Raw genomic sequence first — 16,788 nt, 5'->3', positions numbered from 1 at the left:
GGACAGAAAATCAGAGAAAGAGGGGGGCAGAATGAGAGAGAGAGAGAGAGAGAGAGAGAGAGAGATGCACCGCCCATCCTTAATCAAACCAGTTATGATCTTTAAACTCCAAACCAAGTCAGATGGACGGCTGGGTTAGGACTGTCAGGATCACCCCTTAAAAGTCTCCAGAGGATGATGTCTATTTCAACCCCTCACTTACTCAAAGACGTTCATATGTTTGTTAAACATAATAATCCTCTTACAGTTCTATGCTGATTGTCTCCAATCAATCTGTATAAATGCACTCTTACTTTAATCCCTCCCTCTCAGTTCAAAGGTCAAACTTACAAGTCTGGTAGCTTCCCAGGCTCTTCTCTTGAAACCTTTTTCAAATCAGCATCACATCAATTTCTCCCCAGTTCCTAGATACTTAAACCTCAGCTACAACTGTACTTTTTAAAATATTGTCTGCCATCTCTTTCAGAAGCCTATGGTACAGACCATTCAGTGGAGAAGCTCTCTGTTTCTAATTACTCTTTCTTTTTCAAAGGTGTGGAGTGATTACCTTCGTTTACTTATTTTTCACTTCTTTTCATATTCCTCACACAAAAGAAATGTACCTCTTACAGAGCAAATAGCTAAAAGGAGAGCTGTATAGATGCAAAGTAAAAGGAATGTAAGAAAATGATTTAAAAAGGCAACTAAGACAGGATTGTACATTATGTGAAGACAACAATACTTTTTTACAAATATACATGTATAATATATACATATGGAGTAGGTGGTCAGTGAGAGGTTAGACCATGGAGACCAAATTCTATTCTCTGTTATGCTAGTGTAAATCTGCAGTAAATTCTGCAACAGTTAACTTTACTTGCTGAAAAGGAATTCCTCCCTATTTTCACTAGTAACTTCAAGCAAAATTTGTCTCCTGAGTTTTACTCAAGGAAACTGTGAGCAACTAAAAGGACATTGCTAGAAACTACGCTATTCTTGTGTTTTTCACCTAGCACTCAGGAAGAAATGTGTCAGAAAGAGAAATAAAATTCTTAAAAACAAAAACATGAGAAAATAGTATTGACAGTCCAAGAGAGAGAGAATCTCTGCCCCATATACTTATAGTAGGTTTACTGTTTCTTCTCCTGGGAAGTCTATAACATCTTACTTGTATATTTTTCTACAGCCATGCTGTAGCCCGGGACTGGAGATGAAAATACTGAATCTCCACTACTAGTGTTCCAAAGTTTGCCGCTTTTTAGTACAGATCTCTGGCCTTGAAGTCTCCCGTTAATTCTTCTCAATACGATTTCAAATCTCCCGTCCTGTGTCACCCGATCTTCTCTCTACACATTTCCTCCCTTTTCTTTACACTTACAGCATAAAGACATGGAAGCTGCTGTGTGCAAGACTGTTTTTCATATTTTCTTCTACTATTGAATGATTTTATATACTCTATACGTGGGTATGCTAGAGATTTCATTTCCTTATTGGTTTCCAGTTTATAAATCTGAAACAGATAGATTCCTTAATGAAAAGGAACCCAAGGAGAAAGATCCCCCCAACCTCAGTTACCCTTTATCCAAAAGCATTGACTAGACTTGTTCTTACCTCTCATCCCGTCTTCCACGGAATCGTGCTTCTTCAGGATCCCGCGGATATCTCTCATCCGATGGTCTCCGTCCTTCCCATGCCCCAGGAGGCCCACGGTTTGAGCCCCCTCCTTCAAATTCCCTGTGATCAGGGGGAAAGGGAGGCCCTGGGCCACCTCGTCTCCATTTCTCATCTTGTAGTGGTGGGCCTCCTCTCCCCTCAAAGTCACGTAACCGATGGCCAAATCTTTTGTCTGGATGGAAATCATCACGGAAGTCATCTGGCCGCTCAAAGTCATCATGGAAATCTGGGTGAGGTCCTCGTCTGTCAGGCAGGCCCCTGTTGTCCCTACCATCACCCCACTCCTGACCACTTCGGAACGGTCCTCTCTCAGGACCATGATCTGGAGGACCACTGTTCTGATCATGCCTTCTGTCTGCGAGAGGGCCCATGTGATGGTTTGGAGGGCCACGAGCATCACCTAAAGGGAAAGATGCAACAAAATGTCTGTGACACTTTCTAAATTACTCCAGGGGCCTTTCAATTTTTATTTTTGGGTTTGTTTGTTTTTACAACTCTGAAAAAACAGACCTTACATTCAACATTTATTCATGCAGAGGAAAGTTTTCTTCCATATTTCTACCAGAGATCTGCAGATAGCTCTCTCCATATGCCTACCTCTTGCTCTGTTCTGGCCTCATCAATCTAGAACTGTGGTTCTCAACCTTTCTAGCCAAAATGTCAGCTCTTAATTTTCACTCATTTTTTGACTACAGAAAAATACTAGAGCAAGTCTTCTGTGGCAAAGAACTCTGGAAGTCCATAACAAGTCAGAATGATCTTTTCATTATGGATTCCTATTTGGAATCTAGGTTCATCTGGTGAGTCATGTCAGCACACCTAACAATGCTAACATTGCATGGCACCCTGAGGCCCCCTTGAAAGAATCTTGTGGCACCCTAGTTAAGAATCACTAATCTAGAGCAGAGGTTCCCAACCACCAGGCCATGGCCCGGCAGGTTGGCTGTGGGGCCGTGGCACAAGCCCCCCCACTCAGAGCCCCATCTGTCCGCCCGGGTGAGTGGCTTCCAGGGTCACAGCTGAGCTTCCGGGGTTAAAGACAGGCAGCAGGGGAGCCCCAGAAGGGAGGCCGTCGGCTCTGTGCACCCCATCCTGCTCCCACCAGGCCATGGTAAAAAAAAAAAAAGGTTGGGAACCACTGATCTAGAGGCATCACACATGATCTGACTCTCTTGCAGGTTACATATACTTAAGTAAATAAGATATTTAGTTACCTTTATTAGGCCCAGGTCCTTGGTTGTGAGGGGCAAGACGGCCCTGTCCTCCTTGCTGCCCCAGTCCTGGAATTAATGGTGGAGGACCTGGGTTCTGTCCTTCCTGCAAATGTAAAACAGATCGAGGAGTTGATACATATACACACCATTTGCTTTCAAATGTGTGGTAAGAGAACAGTACCTTCAATACATTTTACATATACTCTACCACTCATACCAAGAGTTAAATATTGAAATGCTAGTTGACACTACAATTGCTTGATTCCGTTATCTGTATGTTGCATGTACTGGTAACGTTCCTCTCTCACATAGTATGAGGGGTATATACAGTATACAGAAAATCAACCGTTGCAGAACTGTTGTTAAAAATGATCATTCTATCCACAAAACCTACTTCTGTAACTTTCTATTCATGATGACTCATAACAATGAAGAAATTAATTTATTTGTCCATTGCAGCAAACAAGGGATGCATGCATATTATTTTTATGAGTATCAGATGCACCTCTACCTAGCTGGTTGATATTGCACTCAACTGATTACACAGACTTAACAAATGGAGTCTGGTATGAGGAAATTAAAATGTAATACTCACAAAGATACTGATGTTACAATTTATAGAGATAACAACAAAATGGAGTTATCATCTGGGAAATTGGGGAATTCATGTGTCTGGTCCAACCAAGCCAGCAAGGTTTAACTTTCCTAGGTCTGACTCTAGGATCAAATGAAATGCTAAAACATTAAAAATGTTCAACTGAGTAGAAAGAAGAAAATGAATGGACTGTCACCTTCAGATATGCACAGAAAGGGAGAAAATGTAGCAGTCTCTCTGAGCCAAGGATGAGAAATTTATGGAAGCTTGCAAGGAGTTCAAGATGCCAATAAAACCCATGCATGGAAGCCTAAGCTGTATTGTCCCTTTGCTCTCAGTGCAATGTGCCATTAAGTAATAAATAATGCTCTGTTCTAAAGCAACTGGGTTTCCTGAGTCACTTTAATCAGCCAGTGTGACAGGCTTCCAAAATAAAAGGGCTTGTGAAGAAGTCTTGTCTATTTGGGTGTGCTGTATTAACATGGCTGGGCAACAGGAAGGCTGCTGCCCAAAGATACAGTTCTAATGTGCCTGAACTACGTGGATCCATTCTGCGGAGAGGTAGATGGTTGCTAGAATTGTCACCTCTGGGCAGGGGCAGATCTAGGATTTCAAAAAGGGGGGGTGCAGATGGTGTGGGGTATCATCACATATAACATGACACATTTTTCTCCAGTTAAAAAGAAGCCAGAAGGCTTTACTAATATGCTATGGGCCTAGAACTATGTTATTCAGTTTAAGATCAACACAAAAACAAATGTAACTTTATTGGAATACTCACTAATTTGTAATATAATATATTCAATTTAAAAAGCACAAGAAACTAGGCAAAAATGGTCAGAAGATATGGTGTCATCGGTTCTGTAGTCATTATAGTGAAATATACATCTATTTTTCAAATTCATAAAACAAAATCTAGTCTTCTTGAGGGTCTTGACAGTGCCTTCAATACTTAACGATCAGTCACCTGAGTTAATCTTACTACACCTGGATTTAGGGCTGCTCACTCAGGAGATGTTAAAAACAAAACAAAGCCCCCCCCAAACAAACAAACAGTGCTTTACTTGAAACTCTGCGTGTTCCCATACTGAGCCAGCACATGCCCAGAAGAGGCACTGTGTTAACTGGACTTAGCTCACCCAACATCCATATAGATTGGGGTGCATTAGCAAGGCTTTTTTGGTGCTTTTATCTAATAGCTGATTGAATCAGCTATTAGATAAAAGCACTAAAAAACTCTGCTGAAGCCCTGTTCTATACAGACACTGTAGAACCAGGTCAAACTAATGCGCTGCTTCTTCTGATAGAGCACTTTTCCCCCACCCCCCATATCTGTCAGCAGCCACAGTTTTTAGCTAGAACTAGGATAGTGGTTAGGTCTCTGAAACAGAAAAGAGATTACCAGGAATGGCTAACAGACAGCAAAATTACTTGAAAAGGGCAGTGGGTCATTAACACCTATGGAATGAAGAGACATTAGCAGGAATTAGGTTATTTATAATGAGGCATGAAGTCAGTTGACTTCCTCACTGCTTGCTGCCTGAATAGAAATGCCACTGCCTCTCCCAGGCAGTTGGTTTTAAAGTTTGTGTACAGCAGGAATCAAAGTGGATGGGTCCTTCTCAACTTGGAAGGACGTGGGCAGTGGGGTTCCGCAGGGCTCGGTCCTCAGGCCCGCAATGTTCAACATCTTCATCAGTGATTTGGACGAGGGGGTGAAAAGCACCCTGTTCAAATTTGCTGATGACACTAAGATGTGGGGGGACGTGGGCACACTAGAAGGAAAAAGCAGGCTACAATCGGACCTGGACAGGTTACAAGGGTGGGCGGATAAGAATAGGATGGGTTTCAACACAGACAAGTGCAAGGTGATGCACCTGGGGAGGAACAACCGGCACCATACCTACAGGTTAGGGAACTCCCCTCTTGTCAGCACGGAGGCGGAAAAGGATCTTGGAGTCATCATTGACTCCAAGATGAACATGGGTCGGCAGTGTGGGGATGCAGTCAGGAAGGCCAACCGTACCTTGTCATGCATCCACAGATGCATCTCGAGCAGGTCCAGAGAGGTGATCCTCCCCCTTTATGCGGCACTGGTCAGGCCGCAGTTGGAGTACTGCGTCCAGTTCTGGGTGCTGCACTTCAAGAGGGATGTGGACAGCATGGAGAGGGTCCAGAGGAGGGCCACTCGCATGATCAGGGGACTGCAGGGCAGGCCCTATGAGGAGAGACTACGGGACCTGAACCTGTTCAGCCTCCACAAGAGAAGGCTGAGGGGGGATCTTGTGGCCTGTTACAAACTGGTCAGGGGGGATCAGAAGGCATTGGGGGAGTCACTGTTCCCCCGAGCACAGCCAGGAGTGACCAGGAACAACGGTCACAAGCTAGCAGAGGGTAGATTTAGGTTAGACATCAGAAGGCGCTATTTCACGGTCAGGGCGGCTAGGGTCTGGAACCAACTTCCAAGGGAGGTGGTGCAGGCTCCTACCCTGGGGGTTTTTAAGAAGAGGTTAGATGAACACCTTGCTGGGGTCGTTTAACCCCAGTACTCTTTCCTGCCATGGCAGGGGGTCGGACTAGATGATCTTCTCAGGTCCCTTCTGACCCTAGAAACTATGAAAGTGGCAACTGCACCCTTTTATCCCCCTAAATTTGCCCCTGCCTCTGGAATGTACTTGAGAGTAGTTAAAAGATGTGGTTCACTTTGTAACTATGACACACACCAATAAAAGTGACTGTCTCTTCAGTGAACAAGTAGAATTTTGCAGTGACACATGACACAAAGTGAAATGCATATCATAATGTGTACATGCACCACTTCCTACAAATAACTATCAAAAAAGTACATAGCTAGGGATAGGGGCCTCACATTCATACTATTTTATAGGGGCCTGTAAAATACCTATTAAACCGTTACATTTGGTAATGTCTAGGTACAGAACACATCTCATAATTACATAAACTATAAACCTTTTTAACACAATAGACGCAAGCCATATATTCAAGCTAAATTATTGTCATGCTCCTAGGAGAGCACTGTCATTCTTCTGTGACTAGAAATAAAAGTTAATGTGTGACTATTTTTCCAAATCTTAGAATAAAGTATAACTTAATTTATAATGAATATTTCAACTGCAACAGTTGTACATTCACACAAAAGTAGTAAATGCCAATTTTTTTTTTTAATATACGAGAGAGGTCATAAACTGTTTTTTATGTCCACTGCGGACAGAACAACAGCAGTGGAGATTTAGGCGAGACATTAAAGGAAAACTTCCCAGCTGTAAGGACAGTTAAGCACTTGAATAAATCACTTGTGGAATCTCCATCACATGAGGTTTTTAACAAAACAGGTTAGACATACATCAGTGAGAAAAACATCTGTCAGACATAGCTGGTCCTGTTTTTGGTTCAAGAAGACTAGATGACCTTTCAAAGTCCCTTTCATCTCTATTTTCTATGGCTTTATATGACATAATCACACATGTAATGGTGCTTTCTGTGGTAAATAATATTGTCACATTTTTATTCATTTGCTCAAAATCTCATAAATGATTTCTTGGAGAAATACATGTTGTAGTAATAATATACATATATGCTAGTCTGTTTGACTAGGTTGACTCCGTAGAAACATAGTAACCTTTTCACGCAATTTATCCTCAACCCCTTTAATAAAGTTTGTACTTTACTTTCTCTAGGTCACGGAGAAAATCCTTCAGGAATAAGAATTCTTCCTTGGGAACTGAGGCTGCTACCTTTGCACTTTCACACTTGCTCCTCAAGTAATCAGTGGGATTACTACAGAGATAAGGTGCTCATCAATGAGAAGAGCAACAGAATCTGTATCACAAGGAGAGAAAATTTGAAGAGTTCATGCGTTCTACTAATTTGCATGCAAAATGAAAATTGACATATTCTCTCATTAAAAATGTCATTCAGGTTCAAAGTATCCATCCATTTTAAGCAGCAGCAATGTATTTACATTACAATGTATTAATGAAATGTCACACATGGAGTTGTAATAACTGAAAGTGACTATCATTTCTTACTCAAATATTTCACACACAAGCATTCAGAGGTCCAGAAAATGCTAAACTACACACCTTAAAGTTCTCTTAATAGTTTTTGCTCTATAGTAGCGGCTTACTTGCTTTAAAAAAATAAAAGAACTGGAAGTAGAGGTAAAACCAATAGAAAAAGCCAGAGTTTCCTGGGCTTTGAAGCTGTGCTAGTTTGTTTAGAAAAAGAAAGAAACAGAAGACCTGATGAAACTGACATCGATAAAAGCTTTTCCACCAACATCAGTATGTACTGGATTGTGCCCACAGTGTGTAAATGAAGTATTCTGACAAGATGTAGGTAAGCATTCCCAGAATGCTACTAACATCCGTGATCAAAGGACCTGCTAATGTTTATAACTTCTCATCTATTTAACCTTGTTAAATTCTGGTTAACCTGGCATAGGAATGTTCTGGCAAATGGAGCTCAGCTGGATTTAAGAAAAACTTGGACCCATTCCCTTTTCCTTGGCTGCACTTCCTAGGCAGGCATTCCAAGTCCTGCCCAACACTGAGTGGAATTCTCTAGTGGCCAGGTAACAAGATATAGTGGAGCAAAACAGCTTCAACATACCAGAGTATCTGTCTCATTATATACATACATACATACATCATCATCACTGAAATACAATAACCCCTGGACAACTCAATAAACTGCCAATCAATACAAGGGACAAAATGCAACAGGGAGGCAGAGAGGGGGAGGGACAAATTCTGTATGGACACAGGGGAACACCTAGTCTTCTAAACTTCATCTTACGCTCATTTAATATCCACAGGCACAGAAGACAGCATATTTTAATGCTTTATCTGAAAAGTCCATAGAGTAAAATAGATGAAATTTGATTAATTTTTCTTGAAGCTAAAGTTGTGAACTAGTCCTGTTTAGATTAGATTTGGAATGACAGCAGTTGTGAGCACACTGGCATTAGTAAACAACGCAAAAGCATGGTTACTGTACTGTTGTGAAAAGCTAACTACCTACCTACATTTGAATATCAACTTCTCTCTCTCCAGGAAGTAATGTTATCAATTATGTCCCTGCTCCAATTCCTTTTCTTATACACACATACACACAAGTAATCCAACACCCCATAAAGGATTTGTGCAGGGCAGTATGTCAAGCATAAAGGGAGAAAAGCTTGTTCACTCCCATCATGGTGAAATGTCTCTCTATTCCTCCAGTCTACAGGAAAAGCAGGTGATAATCATCAATGCTGACACAGAACTGTATCAACATTCAGCATTAATCCCCAGAACCCCTGGTGACGTAGGGAAATCTTAATATCTTCATGTTATAGATGAACAAACAGGAAGCAAATAATCTGCCCAAATTCATAAAAGTACATACAAGCCAGACAAAGGACAAACGTCTCACAGGTCAAAGTCTACTGTTCAAAAATCTCTGAGTTAGGTAACTCTGACTGTATCTCTGTTACAAACAGACAGGCACAAAGAGATTAAAAGACAGGTTATGACTTAAAAATATTTTTTTGTCTGAACATGTTTTATGTACTACAGTTAAAAAAAAAAGGAGCGAGAGAAAAATAAGGAAGTTTCTTAGCAATTTTCAGTTTAAATGAATCTGACTAAACAAACAGTGCTATCAAACACACACGACAGTTTTCCATTTGGTTTTCCTCCATTTCAGAGAATAATGAAAATAAAAGCATTTTTAAAATAGGAAAATGTGGCTGTAACAATCATTAGTAGAAGGGTCAAAGGACAGGAATAGTATTGAAAGAGAGTTTTAACCCTTTTTTAAAAGTTAACTAGAACATAAGAACTACTATTTACTGATCAGACCACAGGTCCATCTTGCTCAATATCCTGTCACGCAGTGGCAAAAGGAGAGTCAACTGGGTATGACCAGAGTTTCTTCCCCACTGTTCCTCTCTCATTTGCAGCCTCCAGTATTTAAGGTCTAGGAGGTTCAGATTCAGAGGCTGTACCCCTGCCCTCCCATGCTCAATAGCTACTTGGAGGAAAGGTGCATCAGAATTTGTCCAATCCCTTTTTCAATCTGGCTAAACTGTCTGCTTCCACAATATCTTGTGGCAATGAGTTCCACACTGTAATGAGATGATGCGTGAAAAAGAACTTCCTTTTGTTAGTTTTAAACATACTACCTACCAGTTTCATTTTGTGACCACTAGTTCTTGTACTGTGAGATAGTAAAAAATAAATTCCTATTTACTTTCTCTTCACCATTATTTTTCAAACTCTTATCTTGTTCCCACTCAAGCGTCTCTTTTCTAAACCAAACAGGCCTAACCTCTCGAGTCTCTCCTCATATGGAAGCCCCTCCATACCATTAATCATCCTTTTCTGTACCATCCTAGCTCTATCATCTTGTTCAGATGTGGGGACCAGAACCGGGCACAGTGAATCTTTATCTTCTATTGGCTCAGCACCTCACAGAGCAGAGGCCAGGCCTCAGTTGGTCCCTAGGCATGGCCGTAAGAAACTGACATTGATATGAATTGAGAGACAGCGAAATAGGATCATAAGAAAGCAGGGCTGGAAGAGACACAAGGCTATCTAGTTCAGCTCCCTATTCAAGGTAGGATCATCCCTCACTTAACAATTCTAGCCAAGGGTCTGTCCAACCTGTTCTTGAAAATATCCAGCAATGAAATTCCACAGCTTCTCTAGGTAGCCTGTTCCAAAACATGACTACCCTGAGTCAAATAATAAGTTGGTTTTTATTTCCAGATGAGAAAGATGCATGTTCAAACATGGAGCTGTTTGACTCCTTTGAGACCGGTATAGACACAAGAGATCTAGGCACAGACCTCCCTTTATCCAGCCTATACTGGGGGACTCTGCTCTGTGGCATGGCTGAAGCCAAGGATGGAATCACAATCGATTTATAGAGGGTCATGGTGGTACTTTCAGTTTTGTTAACAATTCTCTTGATGATCCCTAACATTTTGTTTGCCTTTCTGACAGCTGCTGAGCACTGAGCTGATGTTTTTAGTAAACTGTACATAATAATTCCTAAATCTCTTTCCTGCCTGATAACAGGTAATGTAGAGCCCATCATAGTGTAAATATAATTTGGATTATTTTTGCCCAGGTGGATCACTTTACACTTTTCTGCATTGAATTTCATCTGCCATTTAGTTGCCTACTCACTCAATAGTGCCAGATCCTTCTGTAGTTTCTCACAGTGTACCTCGGTCTTTACCATTTTGAACAATTTTGTGTCATCCGCTAATTTGGCCACCTCACTACTCACCTTTTTTCCATATCATTTATGAATATGTTAAACAGCACTGGTCCCAACACAAATCCCTGGGGGACCCCACTATTTACTTCTTTCTGTCCTGAAAACTGACCATTTATACTCACTCTTTTTCTATCTTGAAGCTAGTTTCTAATCCATTCAAACTGACAGCATTCATGTAAATGACAACTGCGATAACAAAGGCTCTGATTCTACAAGGTGCTTGAGGATGGCCCTGATTTGGGTATTAGCACGTGGACCAACAAGGTGTTTTCTATACAGTAAAGTGGAGCAAACATATGACACAGTCCTATCACAGAGTAAACTACTTGCATTCAGAAAAAAATTTAGCCCTTAAAAAAGGGATAGTAAATTTTCCACATAGGAAAATTACAGTGTAGAATGTCTCTGTGTCCACTCCCCTAGTCATTTTACTGTTTGCTCTATGCGGACCAGCTCCCCTATCTCTGGGCAGGTATTATATTAGTACCTAATGTGGGCATTTAGCTAGGAAGTACGGATATGTATCCAATCCTTGCTATGGAGTAAATGTACATGGAGTAAAATCTGTAATAAATCTTTCTGTTGCGATTGTGTTGTGTGTCCATTCCCTTAACAGCAGGAAAGACGCTAAAGAGACAGTCCTATACAAAGGTCCTTATGCAAACATACTTATTTGTATACATACTCAAGCTTGGCAATTCAGATGATCACAGGTAACTGAATTCCACACATCAGGAGTATCAAACTAAAGTCAGTTGGTGGACAAATATGCCCTGCCAGCAGCTAGGAGCAAGCCATACTCCCTGCCAGAACCACTTGTTGACATGGTCAGCACCCACAGGGTTAATGCCACCACTGCTCATGCCCCTTCTTCCACCCCTGACTGCCACCAAATTTTGACTCAAAAAACAAATTCAAAGGTAGGCAAAGGGGACTAGGTAGTGGTGGTTAATGCCATCTGGGTGCTGGTTCATGCTAACATGGTGGCTCTGGCAGGTGCAGTGGGAAGTAGGGCTGTGCAAAGCTTTGGTCGATTTGATTCGGAGATTTGGCCCGATTCGGCAGCCAAAACTCCAAATCCGAATAGAATCAGGAGACCAATTAAAAGGTCCAAATCAAATTGGAAAAGATTCAGCGCAGATTCAGAAATTTGGCCATAGATTAAACAGGCAGCAGTCCTCACCACGCTGGACACATCTGTCTTCAGCTGGTAAGTCTGTTGTGGTGGGTGGAGGGAAGGGGTATGGTGGGGGGCAGATCAGACAGAAAGGGAGGGATTGGGGCTGGGACAAGCTGCCCAGCTGGAGTGGTGAGGCGTGGGACTCGGGGAGGCGGGCTCCTGCCACAGCACACCTCTGCGTGCTGCCGATTCGGGAGGGCATGGGAGCAGGTGTGTGCCCCGGACCTGTGTGGGGTGGGCTGGGACAGGCTGTACTCTGGACGGGCGGTGGAAGGTGCTGGAAGTGGGAGCTATGCTCTCCTGCCGCTCACCCAGCCTCCCCACGCCCCCCGGACAAGCCATGGCTTCATCCCGGCTGGGCGAGCAGTGGCAGGCCATAGCAGCAAGCACGTGCACCTGGATTGGGGAGGGGCCAGCAGCAGGGGCTATGGGGAATTTTAGGGTGGCTGCATCCCCTCATAGCCCCCGCTCCACTGTGCTCTGCCGGGTGGGCAGAGCCAGGGCTGGAAATCTGCACCCCCCACTTCCCTCCGCCCACCACAGCAGACTTACCAGCTGGAGGCAGATGTGTCCAGCATGGTGAGGACTGCTGCCTGCTTAGTCTATGGCCGAATCTCTGAACTGGCGCCAAATCTTCAGATCCAAATGGGCGAGATCAAATCAGGATAGTGATTCGAATCACTGAATCAAATCACTGTCCCTCTGAATCAGCCGAATCCACAGCAAATACTTGCCACTTCGCACAAGCCTAGTGGGAAGCCCTGTAGGCTAGAAGACCCACATTCATGAAACCCCACAGGCCACATGATCCACCTCTGAGCATTAGATCCAGCTTGTGGGTTTGATGTTTGACATGACTGCCATAAACTGACTGCCATAAACAATAATGACTTGTGTAAACTAGATGAACTACAGCTCTGGAAACTAAGTTTTGATTTAATAATGTTTGTAGTTCTAAAATCTCAGCCCTAATGTTGTATTAATCTTCCTGGTTTTTTTTCCTTTTCTTTTAAGATAAGATCTTTTATTTGAAGGTACAATTAATAATTATATTGGTTTATCATAAAGTTCAACCAGCTGAACAAATATAGCTCTACTTATTTCACGTTAGTGACATCACATTAGTGTGCTACTGAAAAGTTAGTAAAACCATGGAAGACACTGGACTTGACTGTGAAGTAAAATCCATACCAGTCTGAAGTGGTAAAAAGAATCTACTTAGTCACCTGAGTTACAATTAACAACAAAAATTCATTTCTCAAAGAGGCTACCTGAAACTTTTCAAAATATTCCCTCAAAACTTTCACCTTACAGTTTATTATACACATCACAAATTTTAGTTTAAAGGAGTATGGCATTCCATACCTGAAATTAGATACTCACAAAAAGAGGCATCTTCCTAGCCAAAAAAACACTAAAGTAAATTAATTTTTATCGTTTTTGTTCAGTGGACCAAATTAAATTTTTCTGAATTTCTTTTTCTTTCTTTCTTCCTTTTCTTCAGGATATCCCTATTTAAAGAGTTCAGTACAAGGACCATGATGTACTGTATTAGATCACAAGAGTTTATTCTGAGGTTATAGATCTTTTTTTTAATCAGACATTCATTCTATACCAGTATCAGTAATTCTCTCTTTACCCATGTTTATCTTTGCTGTTCCAGAATATGTGACTACTTAATGTCTTAATTTTTGCTCTTGCATATCATCATTTTGTAACTGCACTTACCTTTTAAAACCCCAGCTCTTCCTAAAAAAGGACTCATATCATGTAATTATAATACCTAGCATATTTTGCCTACATTCCTAATACTTTTGGTGTTGCACAAACCCAAATATACTGTATTTTCTCACCTAGAACCCACACTTTTTCCAAAAACAATCTGCTGAAAGTGTGGGTGAACGCTATGGCAAGGAAACATGGTAATGCTGTTTAGCTGCCAGCAAATGCAGAAAGCAGTGAGCAGGGTACTAGCCCTGTGTGTCCCTTGTGGAACCCACACCAACAGAGCTACTGTGGGCAGTCTATCCAGAGCTGGAACTGCAGATGACCCAGAGCAGCCCCCAACACCAAGCTGCTGCTGGGTCACAAAAGCCTGGGTCAGTCAGAGAGCCCTGACTGAAGTAGGTACGCCTCTGCCCGCCAACCTCCTCCAGCAGTCACGTGACAACATATGCCCCACTCCCTCCTCCATCCCATTCTGCCTAGGGCATCAGATAAGGTTGCTTCACCTCTGTCCCTGCCCTTTCACAGCTATTCCTGCTGCTGTCAGGAAGAGTCTGCCAATGAAGGAGTAGCAGTGCTTAGGGAATTAATGGAGCAGTGACAGCCTCCCCCACTCCGTTGCAGCTGCCAGTGTCTCACTACTAGCTGCAACAGGCTGGCTTCTGTTGTAGAGACATGCCACAATATTACCATGAGGGATGTGAGGTACATGTGTGCCTGCAAGTAGTTTTTTGCATTTTGTAACCTGCTCTGTGTAAGGTATTTTGCATTTTATAATTTATTATATTAAATTACTTGTTGGTATTTTCAAGGGAATATCTCCTTTTTCTTCATTCTGCCTTCCCAAAACATGGAGCATTTTATATTTGGGGGCTTGTTATATGCAAGAAAATACGGTACCTGGTTGAATGGGGCACGAGGCCCATCACCCAGCAGGGGAGTTTTCTGCTGCTGGAACGGTAGTGGGCCTTGGGAAGGATGTGGCCCCCTTGAAGGATTCTGCTGTCCCTGAGGTCCTGGTGGCCCTTGCATGCTTCCTTGAGGACCTACTAAAGCACCCTGTGGAGGTCCCTGCTGGCTTTGTGCACCTGGTGGCCCACGTAATTCCTGCGGAGGTCCTAACATTGCACCTTGAGGTGGGGGTCCCTGCAGGCCCCTCATCTCCTGGGGACCATGTCCTAGTAAACCACCTTGCATATGAGGTCCTCTCATTTCTTGTGGATGACCCATCATCATCCCTTGTGGAGCAGGTCCTTGATTATCTCGGGGCCCTGGTGGACCCTGCATCCCTCTTGGGTTAAGTCCCATCAATGGCCCTTGAGATATAGGACCCTGCATCCCTTGAGATCCTGGAGCTCCTTGCATTCCATGAGGAAGAGGAGGTCCTTGCATTCCTCGTGGACCTGGTGGCCCCTGCATTCCTTGACCACCAGGGGGACCTTGAGGACCTAAGTGCCCTTGTGGACCAGGTGGGCCTTGTGGTCCCAAATGAGTCTGAGACCCAGGTGGGCCTTGTGGTCCTAAGTGCCCTTGTGGGCCAGAATTACCCTGTGGGCCTGGTGGCCCTTGAGGCCCCATTGGCCCATGGGGGCCAGGATGTCTCTGCATTCCTTGATGCCCATGTAAATCCTGAGGCCTTGTCAGTCCTTGTGGTGGTCCCTGAGGTCCTTGTGGTCCCATGAACCCCTGTGGACCTGAAGCTCCTTGGTGTAGTGGAGGACCTTGAGGCCCCATTTGCCCTTGCGGTCCTGGAGGTCTGAACTGTCCTTGTGGACCAGGGGGTCCCATTTGAGGCATATTCATTGGCATCTGTTGAGGTGGAAGGGGCTGCTGAAATCCTTGAGGCATCTGTGACATTGGGCCTTGTCCTGGGAAAGGCTGGGGTCCATGCATAGAGCCTCCGGGAGGTGGTGGCTGCGGCACTTGCTCAGTTTGCTTCTGTGCAAGTCTTTCAATTTTCAGTTGCTGTCAGAAAACAAAAAGCAGTTTTTTAATAGGCTGCATGCACACATGCATAAGGAATTACTGGAAACCAGAAATTACTCTCTCATTCTCAAGGACTAGCAAACTTTGCAAAGATTTAATGCTCTTGACTTGAACGTTAAATAGAAATGCAACTGAGAAGGACTGGAAATCAAAATGATTCAGTTAATAGAAATGTTGACTCATTGCCACTGATGTCACATTAAGTCCATGCATTGGTCAATGAGACAACTTCTGTGGAGATCTAGGAAGCACTTTTGCAAAAAACAGCCTTTCTGCTTTGTAGTCAGGTTCAGAAAGATACTTAACATAAATACACTTTGCTATTATTTGCTACAGTTCAATTTTCTTTACAAACCTCCAAGAGCTGTGGGTTGGTGTACTGAAGGGCTGCCATTTCCTGCTCAATCTCCGCCTGTGTCTTCTTTTTCTCCTCCAGTTTGATATCATCCTTTCTGTCATTCAGTGGCTCTGGCGGGGCAGGAAGAGGGACCTTATTCTGCATCCAGGCCTAGAGAGGACAGTGATTGCATAAGATCCAGATACTTAGGGTGATATACATTGAACAAGGCCATGGACAGCATTACTGGAAAAAGATGTTCTGAAACTAGACGGACTAAGATATATTAGGGATGTTTTGTTCTCATTCAGATACTTAGCTGATAAGACTGGATAGGGATGGAACATTTCCATTACATTAATTTAGATGCTAACCTGGGATGAGCAAGGTCTTAGTCAACTACTTGAATCTAGAGGTGCACCGATACTTCGGTCTGATATCAGATCAGTACTGATATAAAGAAAATTGGCGGTATCAGAAATCGGCCTGATGCAGCCAACAGTTTGGCTGATAAATGCTCATGTGTGTGCGCAGTCACAGTGCAGCATGCAGGCAGCGAAAAGGAGAGTCTGGCAGCATGGACAGCTATGTGCAGCTGGTAAGTCTGGTATGGGGGAAGGGGAGGAGGAGGGAAGGGGTATGGGGGGTGCAGATCAACGCCCCCCGTGGTGTAGGAGGGGGCAGGCACTGCCCAGGCCGGTCGGGGCGGGGATGGAGCTTCGGCTCAATGTGGGGAGAGGGGGTGGCTCCTGCCACTGCTTGCACTCTGGGACAGCATGGGGGGGGGGGGCCCCTGGATCTGCACGGG

General features: G+C 43.3%; 1 protein-coding gene across 1 annotated transcript in view; it reads right to left on the bottom strand.

Moving 5' to 3' along the window:
* The window catches only part of WDR33 (WD repeat domain 33), a 116,850-nt gene that overhangs the window by 14,913 nt on the left and 85,149 nt on the right, over nucleotides 1–16,788 (bottom strand). Inside the window, exons 16-19 of the mRNA XM_019503727.1 lie at nucleotides 15,999–16,151; nucleotides 14,558–15,622; nucleotides 2,868–2,970; nucleotides 1,591–2,053 (exon numbers count right to left, since the gene is read on the bottom strand). Coding sequence (XP_019359272.1) covers nucleotides 1,591–2,053; nucleotides 2,868–2,970; nucleotides 14,558–15,622; nucleotides 15,999–16,151 — 1,784 coding nt within the window. The remainder of the gene's footprint in view (nucleotides 1–1,590; nucleotides 2,054–2,867; nucleotides 2,971–14,557; nucleotides 15,623–15,998; nucleotides 16,152–16,788) is intronic.

The sequence above is a fragment of the Gavialis gangeticus genome, unplaced genomic scaffold (genome assembly GCF_001723915.1).
Source record: "Gavialis gangeticus isolate Ggan-Ray unplaced genomic scaffold, GavGan_comp1, whole genome shotgun sequence".
Taxonomy (NCBI): Eukaryota; Metazoa; Chordata; order Crocodylia; family Gavialidae; genus Gavialis; species Gavialis gangeticus.
This window is presented reverse-complemented; position numbering and strand designations above follow the sequence as displayed.